The sequence below is a fragment of the Puma concolor genome, chromosome C2, assembly GCF_028749965.1.
Source record: "Puma concolor isolate L17-30 chromosome C2, mPumCon1.1.hap2, whole genome shotgun sequence".
NCBI lineage: Eukaryota > Metazoa > Chordata > Mammalia > Carnivora > Felidae > Puma > Puma concolor.
The window spans coordinates 6,188,538-6,212,829 of NC_141675.1; the positions used below are offsets into that span (position 1 = coordinate 6,188,538).

Here is a 24,292-nt window from a genome sequence, read left to right on the forward strand (position 1 = left end):
CCTGGGCTGGGTCTGTATCCAGGATCACCAGGGCACAGAGCTTAGGGATAACAGGTCCCTCCTGAGTTTCTTGGAAGGCAATGCCTGGGCTGGAAGGTGGCCGGTAGCTGGGGTGCTTTGGGCGACAGGGGTGTGGCAGGCCCCGAGACCAGAGAGGGAGGTGAACAGACCTGACTTCTCCCTTGCGAGGAGCGGGCAGAGCCGCCTTCCTCCCCCCGTGCCCCTGGTGGGATGCTCGTCGCCCAGAGAGGTGGCTCAGCTCTGGGGAACAGGCCTGATGGCCCGATGCTGTTTCTGTGTCCCGTCTGGTAAAAGCCCCGACGTGCCCCCTGCCCTGCTGAAGACGTCGCGGATTCGAGAACGCTTGGCCAAGCGAGAGCAGCTGAGTAAGCACCCCGGGCGGGCCAGAGCAGCGTTTCCTGGGGCCTTCTCAGGGGTGGGCTGCCTGCCGCAGGGAGGGGACCCTGGCCACAGACCCCATTCCAGCGTCTTTTCTAGCAAGACCTCTGAGCTGGCCGTAGCCCTCCGTGCCCCCCTTTCGAATGAGGCCATCTTCTGGCTAGGGCAGATGGCCTGTGCACAGGGCCTGGTTTTGACTGGGACGGGTGGCGGCTCCGAAGGGAGGTTTCCCACTGGGGCCTGACCCCCAAGAGGTAAAGAAGGCCGTCTGCTGGATTCTGGGCTCCCAGGAGGGTCTGCTTAGCCAGACCAAGGAGAGCCTGTGGAGCGGCTTCTCTGGTACAGTGTTTTGCTAACTCCTGAGGGTTTGGACCTCATTCCTACCCTGGAGTCCTGAATCCCCATTCCTGGTTCTCGCCCAGATTTTATGGAAAGCCTGTTGTCTCATGGGAAAGGAGCTGCCTTCTTTCCCCACATTTCCCAGGGCATGCTGGCGGCCCACCAGCAGCTGCGCATCGACATCACGGGCTATGCAAACATGTGGGGCGAGTACTGGGACGACCTCATCTGCACGGTAAGGACAGATGTCCTGGGCCCGGCCTTACCTCCGAGCTCTGTCTCCTTCAACCCCTGGCCCTCAGCCTCTCAAATCTCTCCACATTGTAAGACTGTGCCCACTGAGCTTGGGATAGGCATTCACCTCCACGGCAACCACAGGGATTCGGGCAGGAGGGGTCCTCGTGAGCAAAACCTTCCATACCTTTTCCTGTGGGGTCCCACGAGGCTGGGCCCACACTGAGGAGGGCAGAGGAATCTGATGGGCCGCCTGCTTGGGCCAGGACATGAGGCCTGGAGGGGCAGTGAGTGTGGAGAAGCTGTAACGGCCTCCCAAAGCCATATTGTCACCTAGCCCTTGGTGCATTCACTCACTCTCCCACTGGCCCTCCACTCACTCGTTCAGGGTGCCACGGGTACCTGCTGTGCATGGTTCTTGTGTGGTCCTCTGGACTGGAGGATACAGGGATAATTGCGAACGGATGACCCAAAAAGCATTTCTTAGTTTAGTACGGAGGAGTGAGCTACGTACATTGTCTTATTTGGGGAGGGAAGGCCGTGAATAGAGGGAATGCGGAGCCAGGGAATGCCATGGCAGCAAGGGACAAGAGACAAAGGATTGGTGTGTGTTTGCAGGTGGGCGACCTGCCACCAACAGTCATCCCGGTGCATATGGCGGTCGTGGGCTGCCCCATCAGCTCCCTGAGGACCACTTACTATACCACAGACCAGTTGCAGAAGGAGCCTGTCATCAGGTGACCCTCCCCCCTGCCCCCGGCCTCATCCTCTAACCCTTGAAACCCCCTGGCCTCCAAACGTGGCTCCCCGTGCTGACTCGTGGCTCTCCAGCTGGCCCAAGGCCACTTGGTGCCACCCAGCAAGAAAGCCCCAGGACAGGGCTGCCCTGGAGGAGAGAGGCATGTTCCCTCCGGGGACATGGCTGCTGTTTGCACATCGCAGAGAACTTTGGAGGATAGAAGTAGCAAGTAGTCCGTGTGGCCTGAGGTCAGTGCCAAGCCTGGGGCCCCACCCCACGAGTTGGGATCTGCGCTGTCGGTAGATGGGGGGTGGGGGTGTGGAGCGGGTGCTACCAGGGCATCCAACAGCCCAGGTCCCAGCTCACCAGGCACTGCACGGGGAAGGACTCCAGCCCTGGGTCTTCATGACTTCAGGATAAACCACTGCGGGCCTCCTCCCGGCCTGAGCCCCAGTTCCAGCCTCCTCTCTGAAGCAGCCCTGTCTGCAAGGTGCATGCTGGTTATGGCTGCGCTGAACCCCGTCTCCTGCCTCCAGGTTCGGCACCCAGGTCTCCGGAGGAGACACAGTCACCAGGGTCCTTCGCTTGAATAACTCCAGCCCCTGTGGTAAGAGGCTCACGAGATAAACTGGGGCTCTATCTACTGGCTGTGCCGTGTGGTGGGCAAGGCTGGGAGGGATGATGGGGCCGAGGGAAGCTGATGGCCCGTGACCAGGCCCAGGAATCCGGGTGGCCTGTGGTGACTGAGGAAGACCCCGGAGGGCCCAGCAGGGGAGCAACCAGCCAGCCCGGAGGATGTCAGAGACAGCTGCTTCCATGCTTGAGCGCAGGACTTGCCCTTGCCCAGCCGTGGGTCCCTCAGTGCGTGGGGCCTTAGATGCTGTTCTCATCAGGTTCACTTTGCAAAAGGACAGACACTGGCAGGGGACACCTTTTCCCATCCCTTTAGCCAGCAGTACTGAGCCACAGCCGGGTGCTGTACGAGTTGCTGGGGATCCAGAGGGAACAGATGGCAGAGTCCGCCGAGAGGCTCCCGTGCCGATGGGGGTGCAGACGGGACTGTGGGCTGTCCCCAGGTTGAGGGCATCGAGGGGACTGCTGGAGAATCGCATAGGGTGCGGGGCAGGCTCCCCCGTGGAGGGGCGTCCGGGCTACGAGGAGGGAGGACGAGCCAGCTGGGCCTGAGGAAACGTGTGAGAATGGGGAGCGTCTGGGCCACAGGAGGAGCTGTGGCAATCTGGAGGTGGAGGGATTAAGGCATGGTGAGGCTAGGCCACCCCACAGGCTGAGCCAGTGTCTCGAGGGGCAGGGCCAGGGCAGGTCTGTCGTTAAGCTCCTTGGCAATTGTAAGGAATGTGCAGCAGGCGGGGGCGCTGGCAGCCTGTGACCCTGCTCCGTGTGTCCACTAGGTCCGGGCAGTTAGGGGAGGGGACATTGAATTTGCGCTTTAATCGGCTTTATTTCATTAAGGTCTCCTGGCATCTCCGACTCTTGATCACAGGGTTGGAAGCTCGAGCCCCACGTTGGGTGGAGAGATTACTTAAAACTAAAATCTTAAAAAAAAAAAAAAAAAAGGAAAACCTCCTGGTGTTTCCAGCAGTTTCACTTCTTCGCTGCTGTGTCGTCAGATGCATTGAGAACTAAACGTCCTCTGTGTCCTTCCCTGTTTTCACCCTGTATCGCTTTGAGATGTTTCTTTGTAAACAACAGAGAGCTGAGCTTTTTAAAAGCCCAACCTGGCGTTATCTTTTAATAGGAAAAAATCTATATATTTCTCCCTTATTTTGTGATTCGTTTTACTTTTTCTTTCTTGTGCTCTCTGTGACTTTGTTCTGTTTTCCTTTGGGTTAGTTTGGAATTTCTCTTCTACCTTCCTTCCTTTTGGTGGTTCCCTTCCCGGCCTCGGGGCTCATCATCATGCGCCCATTTCGGTCTTTACTGAACTTCAGAGAATGGAGGTCACTGGGTGGCCTTGGTGAGAGGGATTTGGTGGGTGTGAGAGGCAGATGCCAAGGTAATAACTTGAAGAAACACAAGCTCGGGCACCTGGGCGTGCTCACCAGGTCTCCTGCAGGGCGGGCCGAGTCAGACGTGAGCTGGGGAGTGGCTGAGAGCAGAGGACGGTGGGCGACGGTGGATGGGGTCCTGCAAGTGTGCTGTGCAGGCAGAGGTGGTACTGGGAAGGTTGTCTGGCAGAGGGAAGCTTGTCCAAGACGGGGAGAACTGGCCTTGCCTACGTGCGGTTGAAGCAGGTGGGAGAGGGGAGACTGGGCAGGGCTGGCCCCGGAGAGGGGGTGGGCTGAGGCGGCGGGAGGAGGGAGGATAGCACAGATGCCCGCTGGGACACGGGCGTGTTGGGATGGGGTGCCGGGGCTGTGTGGACTTGGGGGCTCCGGGGGGTGAGCGGGGGCTGGCAGCCTGGTACCCAGGAGGCAGTGCAGGTGTCAGGGAGCAGGGAGGGCGTGATAGTGGGGACCAGAGGGTCAGTCCAGTTCTCCAGGGTTAGGCTTTGCCAGGTGGGCAGAAGGATGGGGGTAAAGGGGGTGAGAATCCTGGCAAGATGGTGGCACCCAGACTAGCCTGGCTGGGGATGGAAGTGAGTGCGGCAGGAGGCGATGGGCGGAGGGGAGAAGGTGGGGAGAGGGGCTGGAGGGCCTGGGGAAGCTGTGGGGAGAGCCCCAAATGCCTGGAGTGGCGCATTCGGATGTGAAGGCCTGCTCCCGCAAGGGGGTCGGGCTCCCGTAAGGGGGTCGGGCTGGCAGAGCCAGCTGGATAGCCTGTGGACTTTTCTTGTGAAGTGGCACTAGGAAGGAGGCAAGCCTGCCCTCCCCCCCCCCCCCCCCGCGCCCCTAAGTGCAGAAGAGGTAGCATCAGGGGTTGCGGGGAGGGGGTCCAGGGAAGATGCGTCCGCCCCTACCTCAGCCCTCACCACCCCCCCCACCCCCCCCCCCACCCCAGATATCCGCCTGGACTGGGAGACCTACACTCCGGAAGACAGGGAGGACCGGCTGGTGGAGCTGCTGGTGTTTTATGGGCCACCCTTCCCGCTGCGGGACCAGGCTGGAAACGACCTCTTGTGCCCAGAGACCCCTGCAAGCAGCAGCTCCTTCTGGTCCCCAAGCTCCTCCGATGAGTCAGACTCCAGCCATGAAGCTGCCCAGTCTGTGAGCAGGGGCGGAGGTGGAGGGGCGGGGTGGGCCGGCTGCCAAGCCGGGGCCTGTGGGCCTTGAGCCCGCGCGAGCCCCAGTGACTCTCTGACGACAGGCCGAGGGCTGCTCCAGGGTCAGCGACAGGGCCTCACGGAAGATCGTCTCAGTCGTCCTGCGGGAGCACGACGGGGTGCCCTGTGGCCACCTGTACCGCGTCAGCCCCAAGCAGATGGTGAGGTGGGCGGGGCGGGCGCGGCCAGCAGAGGCCCCTCGGGCCAGGTCGGTAGGAGGGCTGGGGCACTGAGGCCGCGGTCCGTGCAGGTGGTCCCCGCCGGCGGCAGCAGCAGCATCTCTGTGTCCTTCACGCCCGTGCTGCTCGGCCCCGGTACCCGGCATAAAGTGGAGTGTGTCGGCTATGCCCTGGGCTTCATGAGCCTGGACGATGAGGTGAGCCCTCCTGGCCGGGTGGGGCCGTGGCCGCTGCCCATCGCAGGGGGCACGCTGCCCGTGACGGGTCTGGGGCTCGGTAGGTGGCAAGAGAGCTTCCCGGGAGGCGGCGGCGCCTGCAGGACTTCGCCGTGGGAGCCCTGAGACTGGACCTGTGCAGCTCTGTGAGGCCCGCACAGTGAGTTGGCTGGGCCTCCCTTCCGGGGAGCAAGGAGATGGGGAGTGGGAGGGAGAAGCCAGCAGGTGAGCCCAGGCAGAGGCTGGCCGGGGGAGCCGCGAGGGGACAGCCCGGAGGCCCCTGGGGCCCAGCCATGCCCGCTGCCGGCAGGCTGAGCGTGGAGCCGGACTACGGCGGTGGCACAGAGTTCTGGCACCAGGCCAGCGACCTCATCCCCAAGCAGCCCTGTTCTGCGGTGAGTGTGCTGTCCCCCCCACCCCCGCCCCCCACAAATCTACCTGGACCTCAGATATCCCTGAAAGGCCTCCCCCACCCCTGGAAATGCCTCCAGCCCAGAGCCATGGGCTCCCGAAGGGGAGAGAGACCTCCCTCGTGTCCCCCACCTCTGTGGCCACCCAGGTGCTGAGCGAGCTGGTGACCACCCACCGTCTGAAGCTGACCAACACCACAGAAATCCCACAGTCCTTCCGGCTCCTGGTCTCCAGGCCCTTCTCTGTTGCTCAAGATGGGGCCAGCCGCAGCCGCAGAGCTCCTGGCCGGGTGCAGGGGTGTGACGAGGAGCTGGCCACGGCCGGCCAGCCACTGGTGCTCCGCCCGAAGGAGAACATGCTGGTCAGTGGGCACCTTCCCCTCACGCACGCACGCATACACAACGCCCTCACACACGTGTGCGCAGACATTGGCATCCAGACACGGCACGCTCTCGTGTCATCCACTTCCAGAGCTGGAGGGAGCAGCCACGTTCTCCTCCGGTGTGCGCTCGGGCATAGGTGTGTTGAGGGCGGGCCATACGCTGTGCTAGGTGACAGACTACCCCAAGGACCTCATCACGGAGGGGAGCAGGGGAGCAGATCTACAGAAGAAGGGCACCCTCACTCAGCATTTGCTTCCTTCTCCAGAGGAAAACTGAGCGGCAGCCCCCAAACACAGCCCGAGTCCGGTTCTACCAGAGCTGGCTGTCACCAAGTGGTTAAAGGTCCCTTTAAGATGCCTCAGGGAAGGGCGCCTGGGTGGCTCAGTTGGTTAAGCGTCCAACTCTCGGTTTGGGCTCAGGTCCTCAGGTCCTCGTCTCATGGTTCATGAGCTGGAGCCCCGGGGAGGGATCGGCGCAGACAGCAAGGCTCTGGCTTGCGATTCTCCCTCCCTCCCTCTCAAACATTTGACCTCAGCAGACAGCACCGCCCTCCACCCTGTGCCCAAGCAGAGCCTGGCATCCTCCTTCCCAGCCCCTCTCTGACCCCCAGCCTCAGTCTCCAGGTCATCCCACACCCATGTGTTGCTCTAGGACAATGATTTCCAAGTCTGGCAATAGAGCCGTGGCCTTTAGAAAACTTGCTGGAGATAGAAGTTCACAGGCCCCACCTCCAGAGACCAGAAGGTCCAGGCTGAGGCCCAGGAAGCTACTTTTTTAACAAGTGCCTCAGTTGACTGTATGGAGCTAGTCCCAAAGAACCGGGGGAACCACGCATCCACCTGCCTTGGGCTAAGATTCACCTTGGCCTTGACTCACGTTCCCCTCAGCCCACCTCCTGATTCCGACATCCCCTGCTTACAAGCCATCAGAGGCTCCTCTGTGTCCTCAGGATAAGGACACAGGCAGTGCTGGGCCAACAGGCCCGCCCACAGCCCTGCTCACGCCAAGGGGTAAAGGGAGGTTTGCTGGCCGTGTCCCCTCGGGGGCCTCAGTTCCTCGTACTAACGGGTGTGGGGCGCAGGGCAGGGTGCAGCGTCCGTGGGCCAAACACCCCAGACACGGGCGCCGGGTGGAGGGAGGCACCCTGCCGGCCCCGTCCGGGCCGCGGGGGCCGTGGGAGGAAGGAGGACCGATCGCCAGGTGGGGAAGCTGCCGCCCGCCTTCGGCAGCGCGAGGCGACGGCCTTGCTCACGTCTGCTCAGGTGAACGTGTCCTTCTCGCTGTCCCTGGAGCTGCTCTCCTATCAGAAGCTCCCGGCGGACCAGATGCTGCCCGGGGTGGACGTTCGGCGGCATGCCAACGGAGAGAAGGAGATGGTGTTCGCTCAGAACCTGCTCCTGGAGTACGCCGACCAGCCCGCTCAGGCGAGTCCCGGGCCTGCCCCGCGCGCGCCGAGGGGGGCAGCGGGCCAGACTGTCCTGGTGGGTCGGAGGAGGTGGGACCCCCCACGCGGCCCTCAGAAACGGGAGCGGCCCCGGCCCTTGCCCTGAGGGCCCGGCGTGCCCTGGAGGACGCCTTTCCCCGAGGACACACCCCGAGAAATACAGGTCTTCCTTCCTTCCCCATCTCAGCTCAGAACCAGGGGCCGTGCCGTGGGGTGGGACATGGGGCTCCCGGCTGCAAGACGCAGGTGAGGACCGAGAAGGGATAGCCTGAGGGGCGGGTTCGAGAAAGGCCAGGAGGAAGAATCAGTCTAGCCAGGCGGGCCCTCCAGCGGGTGCCCAGGGGCGGGGAAGGTGAGCGCGGCAGCGCCTCGCCTGAGGGTGACGTGGGGGCACTGGCCAGGAAGAGGGGAGATGGCCCAGAGCCCAGGCGGGGCAAAGGGCTGGGCCTCGGGGCCCCCAGGGGATGGAGGAAGACGGGGAGGGCGGCCCGACCGGGAGCAGGACACACAGAGCTTGATGGGGGCAGGGGGAAAGGGATGGTGGGGAGAGCAGATGGCGCCTTCCGGGCCCTTGACCTGCACACACGCCCGCCGGCCTGGGTTTTCGATGCCAGGCCAGCCCCCTGCACAGCTGCGGTGCTGCCTGGGAGCTCCTCAGAAGCTTCCGCATCTGTACGCCTGGCTTCGAGCCCGGCAGCAGTGGACGAGGGCCCCCACGTTACAGGCTCTGCTCTGTCCCCCAGGTGGTGCCCCTGAAGGCCACCGTGGCCGTGCCCGAGCTGCAGCTCTCCACCAGCTGGGTGGACTTCGGGACCTGCTTTGTGAACCAGGCACAGGTCCGGGAGGTTTACCTCATGAACCTGAGTGGCTGTCGGAGCTACTGGGCCGTGCTGATGGGTAGGTTGTACATGCCCACGGTTTCCCCTGCAGGCTGGCACCACCTGGGAGTTCCTGCATCGGAAACTATGCCGATTCCCAAATCCCAAGTGACCCCATGGTTGCCCTGCCCTGTGGCACTGATGGGGGCCTTCCCAGGGTGGCACATGGAGCTGCCTATGCTTCCCTTGGTGCAGGCCGGCAGGAGCCAGACAACGACCCTGGGGCCTTCAGGGTATCTCCAAGCAGTGGGCTGCTGGAAGCGCGACTGGTCAATGCACCCCCAAATACCATCACCCTCCAAGTTTTCTTCACTGCCAGGTACCAGCCTCTCCCAGCCCTGCCCACAGGCTAGAGCCCCTGCTCGGGGCTCCCTTCCTAACCTCAGCACCCCCACTCCCCATAGGAGCAGTGAGCTGTACGAGTCCACACTGGCGGTGGAAGGTGTGCTTGGTGAGGCGGCTTGCACCCTGCGGCTCCGGGGCCAAGGCTCTTATGATGAGAGATACATGTCACCCCACCAGCTCTGAGGCTCTGCCCTCAGCCCCCAGCTTCGGAAATAAAACATGACCCAGAGCTGGGGAACAGATTTGCTGAGCAGACGTGCACGCTGATGGACCTCCAAGCAGCTCCTGGGATGGAAGGGACTCCCTTGCAAGTCAGGCCTCGCGTGCCCTCAGCACTAACGCAAAAGGCAGGAAGAATGAACACTCAGCTAGGCAAGAGGCAACACCGCCAACGGCCAGAACCGGCCCTTGGGAAAAACCACAACCACTAAGATGAGAACACATATTTACTGTCTGATGCATAGCTCACCCCCCAGGACTTACATGGTGGCCTGGGTAACCTGGCAGAGAGCAGCCCTCGACCTTGGCCACACCTACGCTGCGTCACCAGCGCTCACGTTAGTCCCCGTGTCTTGCTCTGCCCAGCGCTGCGGCCACCCCCAGAGCAGAACTAAACGGTGCCTCTGGCCCGGGGCCTCACTCAGTTTCCGGGGTATTCAAAGACAGCAGCGGCTCCCATCCCGGTCCCGATGCACATGGACACCACCCCGTATGCCCTGTGGACGCAAGATGGATTGTGTTTGCTGGGTGAAGGCACCAGGGCAGAGGCCTCATCACCGAGCCCTCCTGGGTTCCCAGACTGCCCACCTAGGCCCGCGCACAGGGTGGCAGACCCTCGCTGCAGGCCCCGGTGCCCTTCCCCCTGGCCCTCAGGGCAGACCGGGGTCACGGCCCTCTAGCCTCAGCGTGTGGGGGCCTGTACGCTTCCCCCTCAGCTACCCTACCCTGCGCATCCACGTGACACCCCCATGGGGGTCAGCCTCACCTCTTCCCGCGACGCTTTAGTTCGTTGAGGAGCGTGATGACCTGTCGAGCTCCAGTGCAGCCCAGTGGGTGACCCAAGGCCACCGCACCCCCCAGAGGGTTCACCTTCTCGGGGGGGAGTCCTAGCTTCTCCACACAGTAGACAGCCTGGAGGGAGGCAGAGCATCAGCTGTAGTTCCCTCCCCTCCCTCCACCGTGCACCCACTCGCCCCAGCTCCACTAGCCAGGGCTGGGACAGCCGTGGGAAAGAAAAGCTCACCTGGCTTGCAAAGGCCTCATTGATCTCAAAGATGTCCACGTCATTCACCGTCAGCCCTGCGGGCAAGGGGAAAGACCTGAACTGACCCAGTGTCCCCCTGGGAGGACTCGTCTCCCCAGGCCCCCATCCCATCCAAGACCTAAAGGCAGCTTGGTGTGTCTGCCCCACACGGGCAGGTGGGTCCCGGCTGTGAGGTGGCTGTGAGGTCGGGAAGGGGCTTGGGTAGGGATGCTGGCCTGCCCCACCTTCCCTCTGCACCAATCACGTGACCTACCCACCCCCAACAACAGCAAGAGAGGCAGGGGTCAGATCCAGATCCAGAGTGTGAAGGAAGCGCCTTACCTGCTTTTTGCAAAGCTACAGGAATGGCACAGGCAGGTCCAATGCCCATGATGTCAGGTGGGACCCCAACCACTGCATAGGACCTCAGGACCCCAAGGATGGGAAGGCCCAACTCTTCTGCCTTGGATCTCCGGGCCAGCAGGAGGGCAGCTGCCCCATCACTCACCTGACTAGAGTTTCCTAGAGGCAAATCACAGGCGTTAGGACGCCTCAGGGCAGGGAGGAAGAGTTCCACCTGCACACCTCGCCTGGAGGCTCCAGGCACCCAGAGAACACCCTGCAAGGCCGCTGCCCCGCCTGTCCCCGCCCCCAGCCCGATCTCACCAGCCGTGGTAGAGCCGCCCTTCTTGAAGGCAGGCTTCAGTTTGGCCAGGCCCTCCATGGTGGTGTTGGGGCGGATACCCTCATCCTGGGCCACGGTGATGCTCCTCTCGGTCCCCTTGTCATCATGGACCGTGGTGGTCACAGGCACGATCTCAGCTTGGAAACAGCCCTTGCTCTGGGCTCTGGCGGCCCTGCCAGCACCAGGGACAGCCAGGCTCAGGCTCCCTTGGGGTTCCCTTCCCTCCAGGGGTCCCTCCCATTGCCTCCACCGCCCCTGCCCATCGGGGCAGAGGCACACAAGCTCAGGCTGCTAAATGCGAGGCTGTGCTGGCCTCGGGTTGCGGGGAGCTCTAAGGGATTGCCTTGGGCCCCTCCACCCCAGCCTGGGAGCGGGAGGCCTTCTTCGCTGCCAGCCTCATACCTTCAGATCCCGGCCAATCCCAGTCTTGATGGGGAAGGGGAGGTTTAGATGTGGTGGCTCCCCTTTGAGCCCGGCACCCAAGTGGGACTGAGCCTGCCGTTTGCCTCTACCAAACTAGGGACAGAGCCCCAGGAGTATCTGTGCCAGGCTCTGCCACCTTGTCTGCCCGTCCTGGGAGCTCAATTTCATCTGTTCCCCAGTTTCCACCTACTGAAAATGACACATACTACTAGCTACTTAGCGAATCTTAGGATTTGAACAGTACAAAAGTACAAGGTGTTTTAGGGCCATCCTTGCAATCATATGCAAAATGTCAGTGCCTGGGGGTCTCCCCTGGGGAACATTCCACACTTCCCACCAAGTTTTCAAATGGTTACCTGACCCCAAGTGGCTAGGAACCACTGCCTCGGAGAAGCCCACTCCCTTCTCTTGCCATTCTCTCTGGGCATCTGGGGCTTGCCAACCTCAGCCTGCCCCTGCCCTGAGGCCCGAGCCCCTGGGGTTCTTCTGATGCTACCCGAGCTCCAGTAGTCCAGAAGCTGGCATGCCAGGGGTTCCAGCAGTGCAGGCCCCACAATCCAGGCTATCCAGGGTAGCCCAGGGCTGCCGTGTCTAATCGCCAAGCCACAGACAGTTAGAGAAGAGTCCCGGCCCTCGTTACACTCCTGATGATTAGATGGGGCAACTGAAGCCCAGCCAGGGAAACGAGACTCAGGCTGAGCAGACAGTAATAGGACGTGGAAGTGCTACCAACGCACAGTGGCCCCGGTCCCTGCCCGCCTCTCTTTCCTGGCAGGCGCTGGGCTTGGAAACCACTCACTGCCCAGCTGTAGCCTAAGGACAGCTCCACCTGAGGCCGCTTAATCCGGCCTCAAAACTTCGCTCTACAGCCCCGTAAACGCCCCATCCCAAAGAGCACTCACTTTTGCTGGGAAGCCAGGGCAAAGCTATCCTGCTTCTCCCGTGAAATGCCAAACCGCTCGGCTACATTCTCTGAAGTTATCCTAAAATGGAACCAACACACTATGCGGTCGTGCCCAGCAGTTGGGGGCCCAGGCTGGGCTGCAGGGCTGTGGTTGCAGGCCTGGGCCCCTGCAGCGGTAGGCAGCGGAGAGCAGGAGGGCCCGTCCCGCCACGGACACCAAACAACACTCAGGGTGGAGTGTGGGGGCACATCTGCTATGCCTCGAGGAAAGCTTCTCCAATCTGGGAAGATGAAGGCTCCCGGGGTCCTCCGGGAAGGCCACGCCCAGGCTTTCTGCTCACAGTGGTCAGAGCCCACCCTCATCCTGGGAGCCCAGAGCCACAGCTAGGCCTTCCAACCTGGGCTTCTGGCTTTCCAGGCCTCCCCGTGAAATAGGGTCACCGGACGTGGAGGAAGCCAGGGCACTGCCCTCCCCGAGCCTCAAATCCAGGGGAGCCAGGACTCCCTGCTTACGGACCCAGGGGACGGCCCAGAGGCTCGGTGGCATTAGCGGTAGAGCTAAGGTGCCATGCCAATGCAAGGCGCTTGTAACACTCCATCTGACAGGGCCCAGGCTCCCTCACAGCGTGCTCCAACTCAAAGCTTCCCACTACGAGTGTCTAAGCCTCCAAGGCTTTGTCATACAGCTGCCATCGTCCCTCGTGCGACTGGCCCCTCAGGGTGGGAAGGACAGGCTGGGCCGTGACTGGAGGCCCAGAAGCACAGAGGACCTGGAGGCCCCAGGAAAGGGAAGTCGGGGGCAAGTCCCATCCCCATGTTCCAGCGGAGCAGAACAGGCCCAGAGGCAGGAGGCCATAAGATGATCCAAGCCCCTGTGCCCCCGTTCCAGGTCAGGAAGGGAGCCGCGGGGACCCACTCACCCCATAGGAATCAGGCAATCTCTGGCCTTCTCCTTCTCCACCAAGCGTGAAGTGATATTTCCGGGGTTCCCTCTGTCAGCCAGGGACATGGACTCTACCCTGAGGAGGGAGCGGAGGAGGTGGTCACTCTCAGGACTCGCCCAGGGTTAGCTGTGCATCTGGTGAGTGATGGGAAATAGCCAGGGAGCCCTGGGAAATCCAGCGGGCTGTGTGGGAACCCTGGGCAGGGCACTGGCCAGCAAGGCAGAGCTGGGGGTGCAGGGCTGCTGAGTCATTCCCACCCCAGGACAGTCTGCACAGTCCACGCTGCCAGGCAGCGCTATGCTTCCCTAACACAACTCTCCTGTAGCCAGCCGAATCAGCAGTTCCTAGGAGAACGGCCTAGTGCTAGCCACAGTAGGGGGAGAGCCCAGGGCCAGAAGTCCAGGCCCTGCCCTCAGGCACCAAAGGTTCAGAGGGCAGAAGAGACAAATATTTAAAAAGCCAGAGACCAAAGAGCATCTGACCTGCATAGACCAGGAGGTGGTAATTGCTCACAGGAAGGCAAGATCTCAGAGAGGTCAAAAAGCCCATCAATGAGATGCAGGAACACAGGACCTCAAGGGATGGCACATAACTGGATGCTTTCCATGTGCCCTGTACTATTTTAAAATCTTTTCAGATATTAGAGCACTTTGACAGCATCAGTCCCATGACATACGTCCCAGAGTGTTAGCTGCTGTTATTACTCTACTTGATTTTATCAACTTCAACAGGACTGCGGTAGTTATCCCCATTTTAGAGATGAGGCCCAGAGAGGTGAGTAACCTGTCCGTAGTCACTCAGCAGAGATCCAGATTTAGAAATGTAGGTGTCTGGCCCCAGAGCCCACTCCCAACCAGGATGCCAGGAGCTACTGTTCGTGATCAGCCTATGGGGGACAGTCTTGACCCAGACCCTCAATAGTCTGAAACACAGTCTTTAACCCACCTGGGGACTCAGACACCCTCTAAAAAACTCATGAGGGCTCCTGCCAAGTTACCCACACCTTTCCGTCCTCCAGTAAGATAGAGGAACATGAGAGAAATCAAAGGGCAGAGTGGCGGTGGCCCTTGCCTGGCCAAAGGCCCCACAGTGTGGCCTCTGGCTTTATTTACAAGTGGATAGGACAGAGCAACCCAGCACCACGCAGTACAGCCTCAAGGAGGCCCGACAGTGCTGCAATCAAGAAATGCTACAAAGGGGGTGCCGGGGTGGCTCAGTCAGTTGAGCATCCGACTTTGGCTCAGGTCATGATCTCACAGTCCGTGAGTTCAAGCCCCGCGTCGGGCTCTGTGCCGACAGCTCGGAGCCTGGAGCCTGCTTCCGATTCTGTGTCTCCCTCTCTCTCTGCCCCGCCCCCGCTCATGCTCTGTCTCTCTCTCTCTCTCAAAAATAAATAAACATTAAAAAAATAAAAATAAAAAAAATGCTACAAAGAAGAAATGGAAGGCAGAGAGTGTGTGTCAAAACCCTGGGGCTGCTCGCATCCCAGAGCCTGCCCTCCCAACACAAGACACTCGTCCCGCTCTGGGCCGGAGGGCCCGTCCCCTCCAGGAGGCACTGCCTATTGCACCTCCAGCGGCTCCATGTGCCACGGCTGAAGAAGACAGCCACAGCTGACCGTGACCGAACCGCCACAGGCCTGACCGTGCCCTCAGAGCCCAGGAGGTAGCTGCAAGTTTCCACCTTGGTACCAAAGAGGGAGACCAGGGGCCTGACAGCCTAAAGAAATGAACAGACTAGTTATACAACAGGCAATTGTCCCTGGCTTTAGGAAACCAAAACTGCAATGCTTCTCTCAACAGCATCATAAATGAGAAAGGGGCCAGAGAAGGAAACCCAAGTTCTAGATTTTTTCAAAATACTTGCATTTTCCGGCCTGACAGATTTCCAAGAAAGCAAGCTCTTAAAAGCCAATTAATGCCCTTTCCCCACTAGTGCTAAGAGGTATGCATGATTCCCGAGCACCCAGAGCTTGAGGCTACTTCTAAGCTGAATTTGTGGGAACCTCCTCTCAGCCAGCTGCCTTAAAGGGGGAGGGGGAATCCTGTAATCCTAGCCTCTGAGAACTCAAGAGATGCAAATTAGTTTTACTGTTAGAAATTGGTCAGTAAGCTCTGGCAGAAAGAAATTCTTACCCACAAGCCATGCCAATGTCATAAGACCCATTTCTGATGCCACCTGCAACAAAAGCATTTCATAAACATCCTTTATCAGAGTCCATCTGTTCTGGGAACAGAGGAGCCTCTTCCCCACCTGCTCTCTAAGTGGGACTCAGCCCCAGCCTCAGATTTGGAAGACTCAAGCATCCAGAAAAGGCTGGGTGCAGTGGCAAAGGGTTATCCTTCACTGTGTGGTCACAGAGAGCCCTCTCAGAAATCCTTATTGCTTGCCCAGCAGACAGTGACCTTGCTGACCCAAACCCGTGGAGCCAGGACCGAGGCCAGGCTATAGCAGTGGGCACCCACCCTGTCACAACTTACCAGCTATGTTGGCCACTGCCTGGAGCCCAGACGAACACTGCCTATTGACAGTGGACAAAGGCACAGTCTCTGGGATGTCACTGAAACAGAAAGTGAGACCACAATCAGCACCCTCTCCTCTGCCAGGCTCTCGTGGAAAGCAGGTCTATGCTCCTGGTCAATAGCACTGCCCCATCAAGGGGTGCAAAAACCAGGGGAACAAACCGGCAGCCCTATCCCCACTGCAGGCCAGATCCATACTGAGCAGACCCCATCTCTGCAGGCACTTGCTCTCCAGGGCTCCATAGTACATGCCCTTTCCCCGTGATTCTCCTCAACCAAGGTCAAAAACAGCCCAAGGTCAAGGAAAGCTGGCTGGGCCACTGGGAGCCTTCTTTCTTTGCCTTTGAAAATTAAAAAAGGAAAATTATACATCTGTTTCCTCCAAAACAACAGAGAAGGGGATCTATTGCTGGGACAAAGAACCCAAGCAAAAAAAAAAAAAGTCTCGAGTATGAAGGTCAGAAACCATCAGCCTTACTAGTACCCATATGGCTAACCCTTTATGTTCCGATTCTCTCTGGAAGGCCTGTTCCCAGCCGGACAAAGAACGCTTGACGGGTACCGAGTGTTGTAATCTGCCCTATCGAGGTGTGTTCCCCTAGGCTCCTACACTGGTCCCAGTCCTAGAAGCTGGTGGGGCTGCCCCTCCTGAAGTATCCTGCCCTCACCAAGGGTACAAAGCCCTGTGGAAATCCTCAGGCCCTCTTTAGACCCATGAACCCTGAACCTCATGGGTGAAAGTGCTCGGTGATGCTGGTGTGCAGCCAGTGTTGGTAACCCCTGAGCCAGGCCAGGCTCTGCTGACTCAGAGAGGTAGCCTCCAAGCCCATGCAGCCTGTTTAGGCCTTCCCAGGTCTCCTGACTCCTTACTACCTAGTCACCACCTCTTCCCCCCAGCCACTGAGTGTTCACTAAATACCTACTCCATACAAGGCACCATGTGAGGGAGAGTTATTTCTTCTCCAGGTAGCTGGGTGTGCAAAGTTAAGTGGTTCTTTTTTTTTTTTTTTTTTAATATTTATTTTGAGATGGGGGGCGAGCGGGGGAGGGGCAGAGAGAGAGAGGGTGAGAGAAAGAATCCCAAGTAGGCTCCAGACTCTCAGCACGGAGCCCAATTAGGGGCATGAACTGAGATCATGACCTGAGCTGAAATCAAGAGTTGGACACTTAACTAACTCAGCCACCAGGTGCCCCCAAATTAAGTGGTTCTTAAATCCACACATTAAAATAATTTAAGCACTCCTCTCCCGTCTTAGGACAGCAAGTGGTGAAGGGCAAGTTTAACCAGGGCCCCTCCTGGAAGACCCCATGCCCCAGGGTTCTGCCATGTCCCCAAGTCTCTGATGTGCTGTGTGCCCTGGGAGGTCCCAGCCTGCTCAAGTAGCTTTAAAAAACTCAAAGTCACTTTTCAGTGTGCTGAAGGGTAGCCTTCCTGGTTAGCTACCTGGCAAAACAGGACAGAACCCACACTTAAAAAAGGCAGAACAACAAGCTAACTTTGTCTAGATCATCACGGCACAGATAACTTTTTCTCTATTCCCCAAGGCCCTGTTTGTCCTGGCTCAGAGCCAGTAATGTACCCTTCACTCAAAGTAAGGGAGGGGCACCTAGCTGGCTCAGTAGGTAGAACATGCAACTCTTGGTCTTGGGGTAGTAAGTTTGAGCCCCACATTGAGTGTAGACATCACTTTAAAAAAAAAATGCCAAAGTAGGGGAAAGGTAGTGTCCACAAGAACAGGGTGCCAAGGACTCAGATTGCATCCAGGCCTGGTGTCCAACCTGACCCTCTTCCACTCATAGGCTGAGTCCCCTGGGGTCCGAGCCTACTCAAGAGTCAAAATAACCCACAGCTAGAACTAGAAAAGTTTACCTCAGAAACTGGGCAATTCGGGCCATGATTGCTCCGGCCCCCGGCTGAAGCACATTTCCTGTGGACAACAAGCCTTTATTCAGATGGTGTTCTAGACAGGAAGGTACAGTTGTGACTACTAGAAAGGGGACATTCCAGATCTTTCTTTAGCAACACAAGCCCTCAGCAGTTCCCTTGAGGCCCTAGAATTTCAAGGAGCCAGTCATATAGCAGCTTGCTCTGACCATACAATTAAACCCCATCTCCGAGAGTCGCAAGGTCCCTTGCCCACGCACCCTGCTTTTCCAAATCAATGCACAGCAGGCTGGTTGCCTGCCTTTAAAGGAAACATGGAAAGAAGATTGCAAGGCGAAGATTGCAAGGCAAAACTTGCGGGCAAACGAACTGGTCTTGTTAGGAAAATGAATTTCTGAAAATGCCCACCTCCCTGAGTGTCCTCAGCCAAGCCCTGCAGGCATTTCAGAGGTGGAACAGTGATTCCCCACTTAGGGGTGGCACCTACTTGATGGGAGCCTGGCCGTGTTCTGTTGTTTCCAGGCTGGAGGAGTAGGGGTGGAGGGAAAGGGTCGGAAAGTCAAGAGACCCTGGATTCGGGTGCAATCTCTGCTGAAAACTTCCCAGGACTTAGTTTCTCCATCTGTGAGGGGCTGAACAACGTGGTATTTGATGGTCCCTGTGTTCTGTGGTGGCACAGACAGGATGGGTAGTGAACCCTAGCCTTTGGTCTCCTATGGTGTCCGGTGTCCGCAAATCCCTGTGACAAGTGCTTGGGTGTTAGAATGTCATTGAGATCGCTGCTTTCCAACAAACTCCACAGGCAGAACTTGCTTGGGGTAGGGGTGGGGCGGAACGTGCCTGGAGGCGGTAGCCCTAAAGGAACAATTAAATTCGAATGCAAGGAGCCCCTGGTCATTTCTCTCAGTGAAAGCACCTGGAAAGTGCCTGGAGGGTGAGGAGGTGTTTGAGAAGGGCTTTGGCCGGATGGGAGGGCGAGGAGGACCGAGCCCAGGGCCTGGGCAGTGTGCTCACCCACGCAGATGTCCCCCAGCTGGGCAGGGCTCAGCTTGACGTCTCGCAGAACCGCGGTCATGACGGCAGAGAGAAGCTCGTCGGGGGTGGTGTCCTGCAGCGGGAAGCGCGGCCACCGTGGTCTCCCGCCGGCGATGCACGGGGTTCCCGGGACCCCCGCTCCCCCATCCCACCCGAGACACACAGCGGTCACAGCTCGGGCGCAGAGCCACCCCCGCGCCAGACCCCAGACCGCTCTGGCCCGCGGTCTCCCACCCGGCGCCCGGCCCAGGGGCCTCACCTTGAAGCCGCCGCGGCCCCCTCGGCCAATGGCGGTGCGCCGCCCGTGCACTACCACCACGTCGTCGGCTGACACCGGCTGAGCGCCGCTCCAGCACGGCGCGGCCTGCGGCGCCGGCTCCCAACCCGAACCGGGCCTGCCCGTCAGGTGCCCGAGCACTACCTGCAACCTACGCATCGCGCAACTCTGCGGGGTAGACCTCCAACCTGCGGGTACAGCGCAGAAGCTAACAGCCCGCCCGCGGCGCAAGCGCAGAGCCGCACTCTACCCCGGCATCGTAACACGGCCCACAGCCCCGCCCCCCAAGGCCCCGCCTATCGCTTGTCTCAGCCAACCAGAGGGCTGTGTGCCTGAGGTTCCGCCCCCGCTTCCAACCAAAGCAGCTAAAGCGGAGCTCTTGGTTTACGCCGAGAGTCTTTCTACTCAAAGCCCCGCCTGCGGTGGCCTAAGGCGGCCAACCAGGAGGTGGACACTTCCGAAGCCCCGCCCAGAATTGCGGGCCGGAAACCTTTCTACTCGCAGCACCGCCTACTGCCAAACCCGAGGAGAGACTCCCGGAGCCCGTTCGGTACCTTGAAACAAGCTCCGCCACTGCCAGGGCTCGCTTCCCCTAAAACTCTGCCCACTGCCTGCCACCAAACCGAGGACTGGACCACCAAAGGCCCCGCCTACGGCTTCCGGTTTGGGAAGGAGGAGGCGGGGACTCAATTCTTTCCCCTTCCTGGTCTTCTCGACTGTCTCCTGAGTCCCAGTACCGAAGCTGGGGGACTTAATTCCGAGACGCCCCAGAGCCCTACCCCGATGTGCTTGGGCTCTCCTGGGAAGTCTTTCGAGAACACTGAGGGAACTGGGGAGTCTGGTGCGGCAGGAGAACAGATTGTGTAAAGTGGCCGAGATGTGACAAGCTCTTAATCTAGAGAGAGTACCTATCTTACCAATTTTGCAGTAATTTGGGTTTATTTAATTAATGCCCACCTCCTGCACTAGGCTGAGGTCTGCACCAAGGCAGGGAGGCACCCTGTATCCGGGATGCCTGCAACATGCTTGACACTTAGCAGGTGATCAATAAATACCTATTGAATTAAAGACCAAAGTTCCTTAGGTCAGGACTGTGTTTTCCAACTTCCCTCCCCCCATAACCCTAGAGAGCAAGGCTGGTGCCCCCTTGACTACCGTTGGTAAATGTGTTTCTCTAGACCCCAGAGAATAGCCCTGCGTTTGTCCCAGACACCAAAGGCCAGGGTGTTATCCTCAACCCCGGACGGTTTCCCACCTTTCAAAGGCAGGACCGTGGCATGCCTCAGGCTCCAGAAGGTAGCATACCCTTTCCCATCTCACCTCTGGGTGTACAGCTGGAGGTTCCCCCACAATCCCAAGGCCTGGATTGTGCATTCCCGGGAGATCCAGGGACAGGGTTGGGGGGAAGGGCTCCTCCTCTGCCCCCTCCCCGCCATCCTCGAGGGCAGTAACATATGAACCCCGCAGGTCCCCAAAGGAAAGGATGTGATTCTATCAGATCCCAAAGGGCAAGGCCCCTATTTCCTACAACCCCCAAAGGAAGGTCGTGTCCCCCCTCCCGCCCCCGGGCGCCCCGCCCTCCCGCCACAGCCCTAGACCCTGGAGGACAGGTCTGTGGGCCTCCACACCTCAAAAGGCAGGTCCCCCGGTTCCCATGTCCCCTGTCGCCCGAGACCCCGCGAGCAGAGATGGGGCACCCCCACCTCCACACAAGTGCTAGGGCTCCAGATTGAAGGGCAGGGCGGCGCTTCTCGGAAACAGAAACCCGAGGGGCGGGGCCGGGGGCGGGGGTGGCGGTAAAGGAAGGAGGAAGAGCCGACCTGCTGCGCGACTCGACAGCGCTGAGGCTCCGGGGTAGCCCGCCATGGCCGCCGGAGGCTCCCGCGCGGGGTCCGCGTCCCCCATCCCCTCGGCGTCCTCCCTGCCTCTAGCTGCCCTCAACGTGCGAGTGCGGCGCCGCCTGTCGCTGTTCCTGAACGTGCGGACGCAGGTGGCGGCCGACTGGACGGCGCTGGCTGAGGAGATGGGCTTCGAGTACTTGGAGATCCGGCAGCTGGAGGCGCATGCCGACCCCATGGGCAAGCTCCTGGACGACTGGCAGGGACGCCCGGGAGCCTCGGTGGGCCGTCTGCTGGAGCTGCTCACCAAGCTGGGCCGCGATGACGTGCTGGTGGAACTGGGGCCCAGCATCGGTGAGGACACGCGCTTCCCGGCCTCATACCTGGGGGGACGAGGGAGCTGACCTTCACCAGCCTCGGCATCCATTCTCCCCTGGAGAGGCCCCCTTTTTCTGCCTGGGGGGCAGGGGAGGGGGGCTGGAGGCAGCCTGCAGAGGGGGTACCACCGTGTGGGACCAGTTCCCTCTTTCAACACTGGGATGACAGGAACTGGAGAAAGGAGGTGAAGGGTGGGAGAGGCAGACAACAGAGGGAAACATCTTAGGCAAATGTTTTCCTGTAGGGCCAGGACTCAGAATCGGGGTCCTCTGTGGGGGAGTCAGGACTACTTCAAGTACAGCAACAGGACAGGTGAGGGACTGAAAGCTGACAGTCACGGAAACCTCAGGTCCCAGGGAAATGCATCCCTTCCTGCCACTAGCTGCCACATAATATAGACGGCTGCATCTTGCCTGGTTGGGGCCTCGTTTATATACCCACCACTGCGTCTCCTGAGCCGTTCTTGCATATCCCGTCCCTTGCTCACATCAGCCGTGGATCCTAGAAGAAGCAGACCTTGGGTTCAGGAGTCCTAGGAAGGAGGGCCAGGACAAAGGGACAGAAGGACACAAGCCTGGCCACGATGACTTCCCAGACGACCAGAACACCATCCCTTTGGGATGGTCAGAGCCAGGTGGGAGATCAACTTTTCAGAGCTGTTGAACTGTGCGTGGCACCAGTGGGCTGGGAAAGCCCTGGAGCACAACATGGCTAAGGAAGTAGGGTCAGGGATGGGTCCTGACTGTGGATAGAGGCATGGGACAAACCCAGGGAGCCTGCCACACCCTGTCTCTTCCCCACAGAGGAGGATTGCCAGAAGTATATCCTGAAACAGCAGCAGGAGGAGTCTGAGAAGCCCTTACAGGTGGCTGCTGTGGATAGCAGTGACCCACGGACATCAGAGCTGGCGGGCATCACCACGCTTGATGACCCCTTGGGTAAGGATCCAGTACTGCTCCGCCGGGCCAGGTGTGACAGGTGGACCATAGGACATTGTGTTAAGATCATCCTCACCTAGGAAATGGGAATAATGATCTTACCTCTGAGTTGGTGTGAGACTCTCATGAAATGATGTGTCTGTCTTATGGTCAACCCAGGGCTTGGCCCAGGGTGGGAGGTGGAGGGGAGAGACACTCACCTTTCCTCCCCTGGGAAGAGTACTTTCTCTTAGTGTCATTTTGGGATTGGTGTAGGGTTCAGGACCGAGTCACCTAGGCTGGGGGTTCCTGGCGGGCTCCTCTTTTGCAGAGGTCTAACGTCACCCTTGTGCTCTGCACCCAGGGCAAATGCCGGAGCGTTTTGATGCCTTCATCTGCTACTGCCCCAGCGATATCCAGTTTGTTCAGGAGATGATCCGGCAGCTGGAACAGACAGACTATCGGCTGAAGTTGTGTGTGTCTGATCGCGATGTCCTCCCTGGCACCTGTGTCTGGTCCATCGCCAGTGAGCTCATTGAGAAGAGGTTGGCTAAGAGGCCAGTGGGGTCAAGTGGGTGGGTACACAAAGGCCTGCCCAAGGGATCCAGATGCTGAGATTCTCCCAGGTGGACCCAGTCTAGTCTGACCACAGTGGACTCCTCCTGAGGCCATCCCCTGATGAACCAGGTTGGCACAGTGCCTGCAGCCTGCCCGCTGTCCCCTAGGTGCCGCCGGATGGTGGTGGTGGTCTCTGATGATTACCTGCAAAGCAAGGAATGTGACTTCCAGACCAAGTTTGCGCTCAGCCTCTCTCCCGGTAAGCTCAGCACTGCCTTTGCCACAGAGAAGGGGGTAGACAGGGCCTCGGGATGCCATCAGTCCCTCATCAAGGGCCACGGATGCAGCACCAAGGAGCTCCTGTAGGTTTCCGCACACTTGAGCGTGTGTGCACATGAGTGCCCTGTGTGTGGGTGAATGGGTGCCACGGGTGCTTGATTGCGGGGAGGCCTGCTGTTAACGCCTGGGCTGGGGACGGATCCCACTAGCTGTGGAGGGAGGGCCTGGTGTCAGCTCTGAACCTCTTGGCTTGCAGGTGCCCATCAGAAGCGACTGATCCCCATCAAGTACAAGGCAATGAAGAAAGAGTTCCCCAGCATCCTGCGGTTCATCACTGTCTGCGACTACACCAACCCCTGCACCAAGTCCTGGTTCTGGACCCGCCTTGCCAAGGCCCTGTCCCTGCCCTGAAGATTGCCCCGGGCCCTTGGGCGTGTGTGCTTCTGCCCCTGCTTCCTCCTGCCGTAGGGGTGACCTGTGCCCCACTTGCTTCTCAGTTCCGGGAGATGCCAACTCCACAGACACGCTGTACATCCTGCACGGGACCAGTAACGTGTCCACGTGCTGGGTTGTCGAGCCAGGACAGCGGAATCCAGGGCCATCTGGGACTGAGAAGAGCTCCAGCAGAGCCAGCTCTGACCTGTCCACACGTCTTAGGCCTCGGTCTCTCCACCTGAGAACTAAGTAGGGTAGGTAGAACTGGTAATAGCTGTGTTTGAATCACTGTCGAGGGAGCCCAGCCCTGGACAAAGGTGCGGCCCATGTGTGTTCCTTTTCTCTTTTTACCCCCTTCATTGAAACCAGACTCTGGAAAGAACCCAATATGCCGGCATCTGTGCCTGCAGGGCAGCACAGAACGAGAGAGAGAGAGAGAGAGCGAGCCGCTTGAACTTGCATAGCAAGTAAGCTGCAGACATAGGTGTTCTTCCCTCCCTACGGCATCTGTATGCTAGTTACCTTCGAGCTCTCCTCAGGGGAGAAAATGTCTTGGTCTCAGGTCTCTGTCCCAGGGCAAAGCCCAGGACCCTAAATCGAATAGAAAATGTGTCTTTTCTGCTCCACACCCAGCCAGGCTGGGGCAAGGTACCTTTCCTCAGGGTCTTGGTGGGGGGACTGGAGGCCCCTCCCTGCATGATCTTGATGAAGCACCTAGCTGACCATGCACTTATCCCCACTTGGGGACGTTGGGGAATATTTTTTAAACAATTTCAAAAAAGTATCTTTCGTACCTGTTTTGTCTGCATTGTGAGAATTTCAGAGAGAGCTGAGATATGCCTGTGTTTGTCATTTCCCTTCTGTATCCTGGGTTTATAATAAAGAGTTCTCTACTTTTGGAAAAATAGCAGGTTTCACTTGTGTCTGGGAGATTGGAAGCAGTTTACCGGGGATAAAGCTCTCCTGGGCAAGAGAAATGGGCCCACTGGGTAGGTTCCAGTGGGTTTGTTTGGCAGGGGCTTCTCGAAGGCTGGGCCCCTGCTCACACGTCCCAGGCCTCACCAGGGCTGTGGCCTCAGTTCCAGACACCAGGGGCACTGCTCGCCTTCACCAAGCATGGTTCTCCCTGGATTGTGCCACACTTTTAGGTCCTGGCCTGGCTCTTCTAGGCTCCAAGAGGGTC

The 24,292-nt window shown here is 59.2% G+C and overlaps 3 protein-coding genes across 6 annotated transcripts in view; 2 read left to right on the top strand and 1 right to left on the bottom strand.

The window, feature by feature from the left end:
* Positions 1 to 9,028, top strand: part of DLEC1 (DLEC1 cilia and flagella associated protein) — a 92,858-nt gene extending 83,830 nt beyond the window's left edge. For 2 of the 4 annotated variants that reach the window (XM_086720449.1, XM_086720450.1), the window contains exons 24-37: positions 316 to 386; positions 822 to 973; positions 1,591 to 1,709; positions 2,248 to 2,318; positions 4,670 to 4,875; positions 4,976 to 5,092; positions 5,182 to 5,307; positions 5,391 to 5,485; positions 5,636 to 5,720; positions 5,885 to 6,097; positions 7,382 to 7,543; positions 8,307 to 8,460; positions 8,637 to 8,760; positions 8,846 to 9,028. In XM_086720449.1, the coding sequence (XP_086576575.1) occupies positions 316 to 386; positions 822 to 973; positions 1,591 to 1,709; positions 2,248 to 2,318; positions 4,670 to 4,875; positions 4,976 to 5,092; positions 5,182 to 5,307; positions 5,391 to 5,485; positions 5,636 to 5,720; positions 5,885 to 6,097; positions 7,382 to 7,543; positions 8,307 to 8,460; positions 8,637 to 8,760; positions 8,846 to 8,969 (1,819 nt within the window). In that variant the 3' untranslated portion in view covers positions 8,970 to 9,028. Of the gene's footprint in view, positions 1 to 315; positions 387 to 821; positions 974 to 1,590; positions 1,710 to 2,247; positions 2,319 to 4,669; positions 4,876 to 4,975; positions 5,093 to 5,181; positions 5,486 to 5,635; positions 5,721 to 5,884; positions 6,098 to 7,381; positions 7,544 to 8,306; positions 8,461 to 8,636; positions 8,761 to 8,845 lie in introns of those variants that run through there. The other 2 variants (XM_086720452.1, XM_086720451.1) reach the window with 2 other exon arrangements.
* A 186-nt stretch (positions 9,029 to 9,214) lies between these two features.
* On the bottom strand, positions 9,215 to 18,964 carry ACAA1 (acetyl-CoA acyltransferase 1). Its single transcript, XM_025913340.2, has 12 exons — positions 18,687 to 18,964; positions 18,407 to 18,500; positions 17,378 to 17,435; positions 15,466 to 15,545; positions 15,121 to 15,163; positions 12,962 to 13,060; positions 12,040 to 12,120; positions 10,696 to 10,886; positions 10,372 to 10,551; positions 10,030 to 10,085; positions 9,772 to 9,917; positions 9,215 to 9,502 (listed from the first exon to the last, which is right to left on the bottom strand). Exons 1-12 carry the CDS (start codon positions 18,861 to 18,863, stop codon positions 9,427 to 9,429), a joined length of 1,281 nt encoding a protein of 426 aa, XP_025769125.1. The 5' UTR covers positions 18,864 to 18,964; the 3' UTR covers positions 9,215 to 9,426.
* A 1,528-nt stretch (positions 18,965 to 20,492) lies between these two features.
* Positions 20,493 to 24,016, top strand: MYD88 (MYD88 innate immune signal transduction adaptor). Its single transcript, XM_025914138.2, has 5 exons — positions 20,493 to 20,896; positions 21,724 to 21,858; positions 22,202 to 22,382; positions 22,563 to 22,654; positions 22,931 to 24,016. The coding sequence occupies exons 1-5, from the start codon at positions 20,569 to 20,571 to the stop codon at positions 23,083 to 23,085; spliced, it is 891 nt and encodes a 296-aa protein (XP_025769923.1). The 5' UTR covers positions 20,493 to 20,568; the 3' UTR covers positions 23,086 to 24,016.
* Positions 24,017 to 24,292: the final 276 nt, after the last annotated feature.

Excerpts from the sequence above, each read along its gene's own strand:
- ACAA1 (XM_025913340.2), bottom strand. The coding sequence starts at position 18,863 with ATGCGTAGGTTGCAGGTAGTGCTCGGGCACCTGACGGGCAGGCCCGGT. Across the intron at positions 15,546-17,377 it reads CGAATTGCCCAGTTTCTGAG|TGACATCCCAGAGACTGTGC; the intron begins GTAAACTTTTCT and ends TTTCTGTTTCAG. Across the intron at positions 13,061-15,120 it reads GACATTGGCATGGCTTGTGG|GGTAGAGTCCATGTCCCTGG; the intron begins GTAAGAATTTCT and ends CTCCCTCCTCAG.
- MYD88 (XM_025914138.2), top strand. The coding sequence starts at position 20,569 with ATGGCCGCCGGAGGCTCCCGCGCGGGGTCCGCGTCCCCCATCCCCTCG. Across the intron at positions 22,383-22,562 it reads AGTGAGCTCATTGAGAAGAG|GTGCCGCCGGATGGTGGTGG; the intron begins GTTGGCTAAGAG and ends GCTGTCCCCTAG. Across the intron at positions 22,655-22,930 it reads TGCGCTCAGCCTCTCTCCCG|GTGCCCATCAGAAGCGACTG; the intron begins GTAAGCTCAGCA and ends CTTGGCTTGCAG.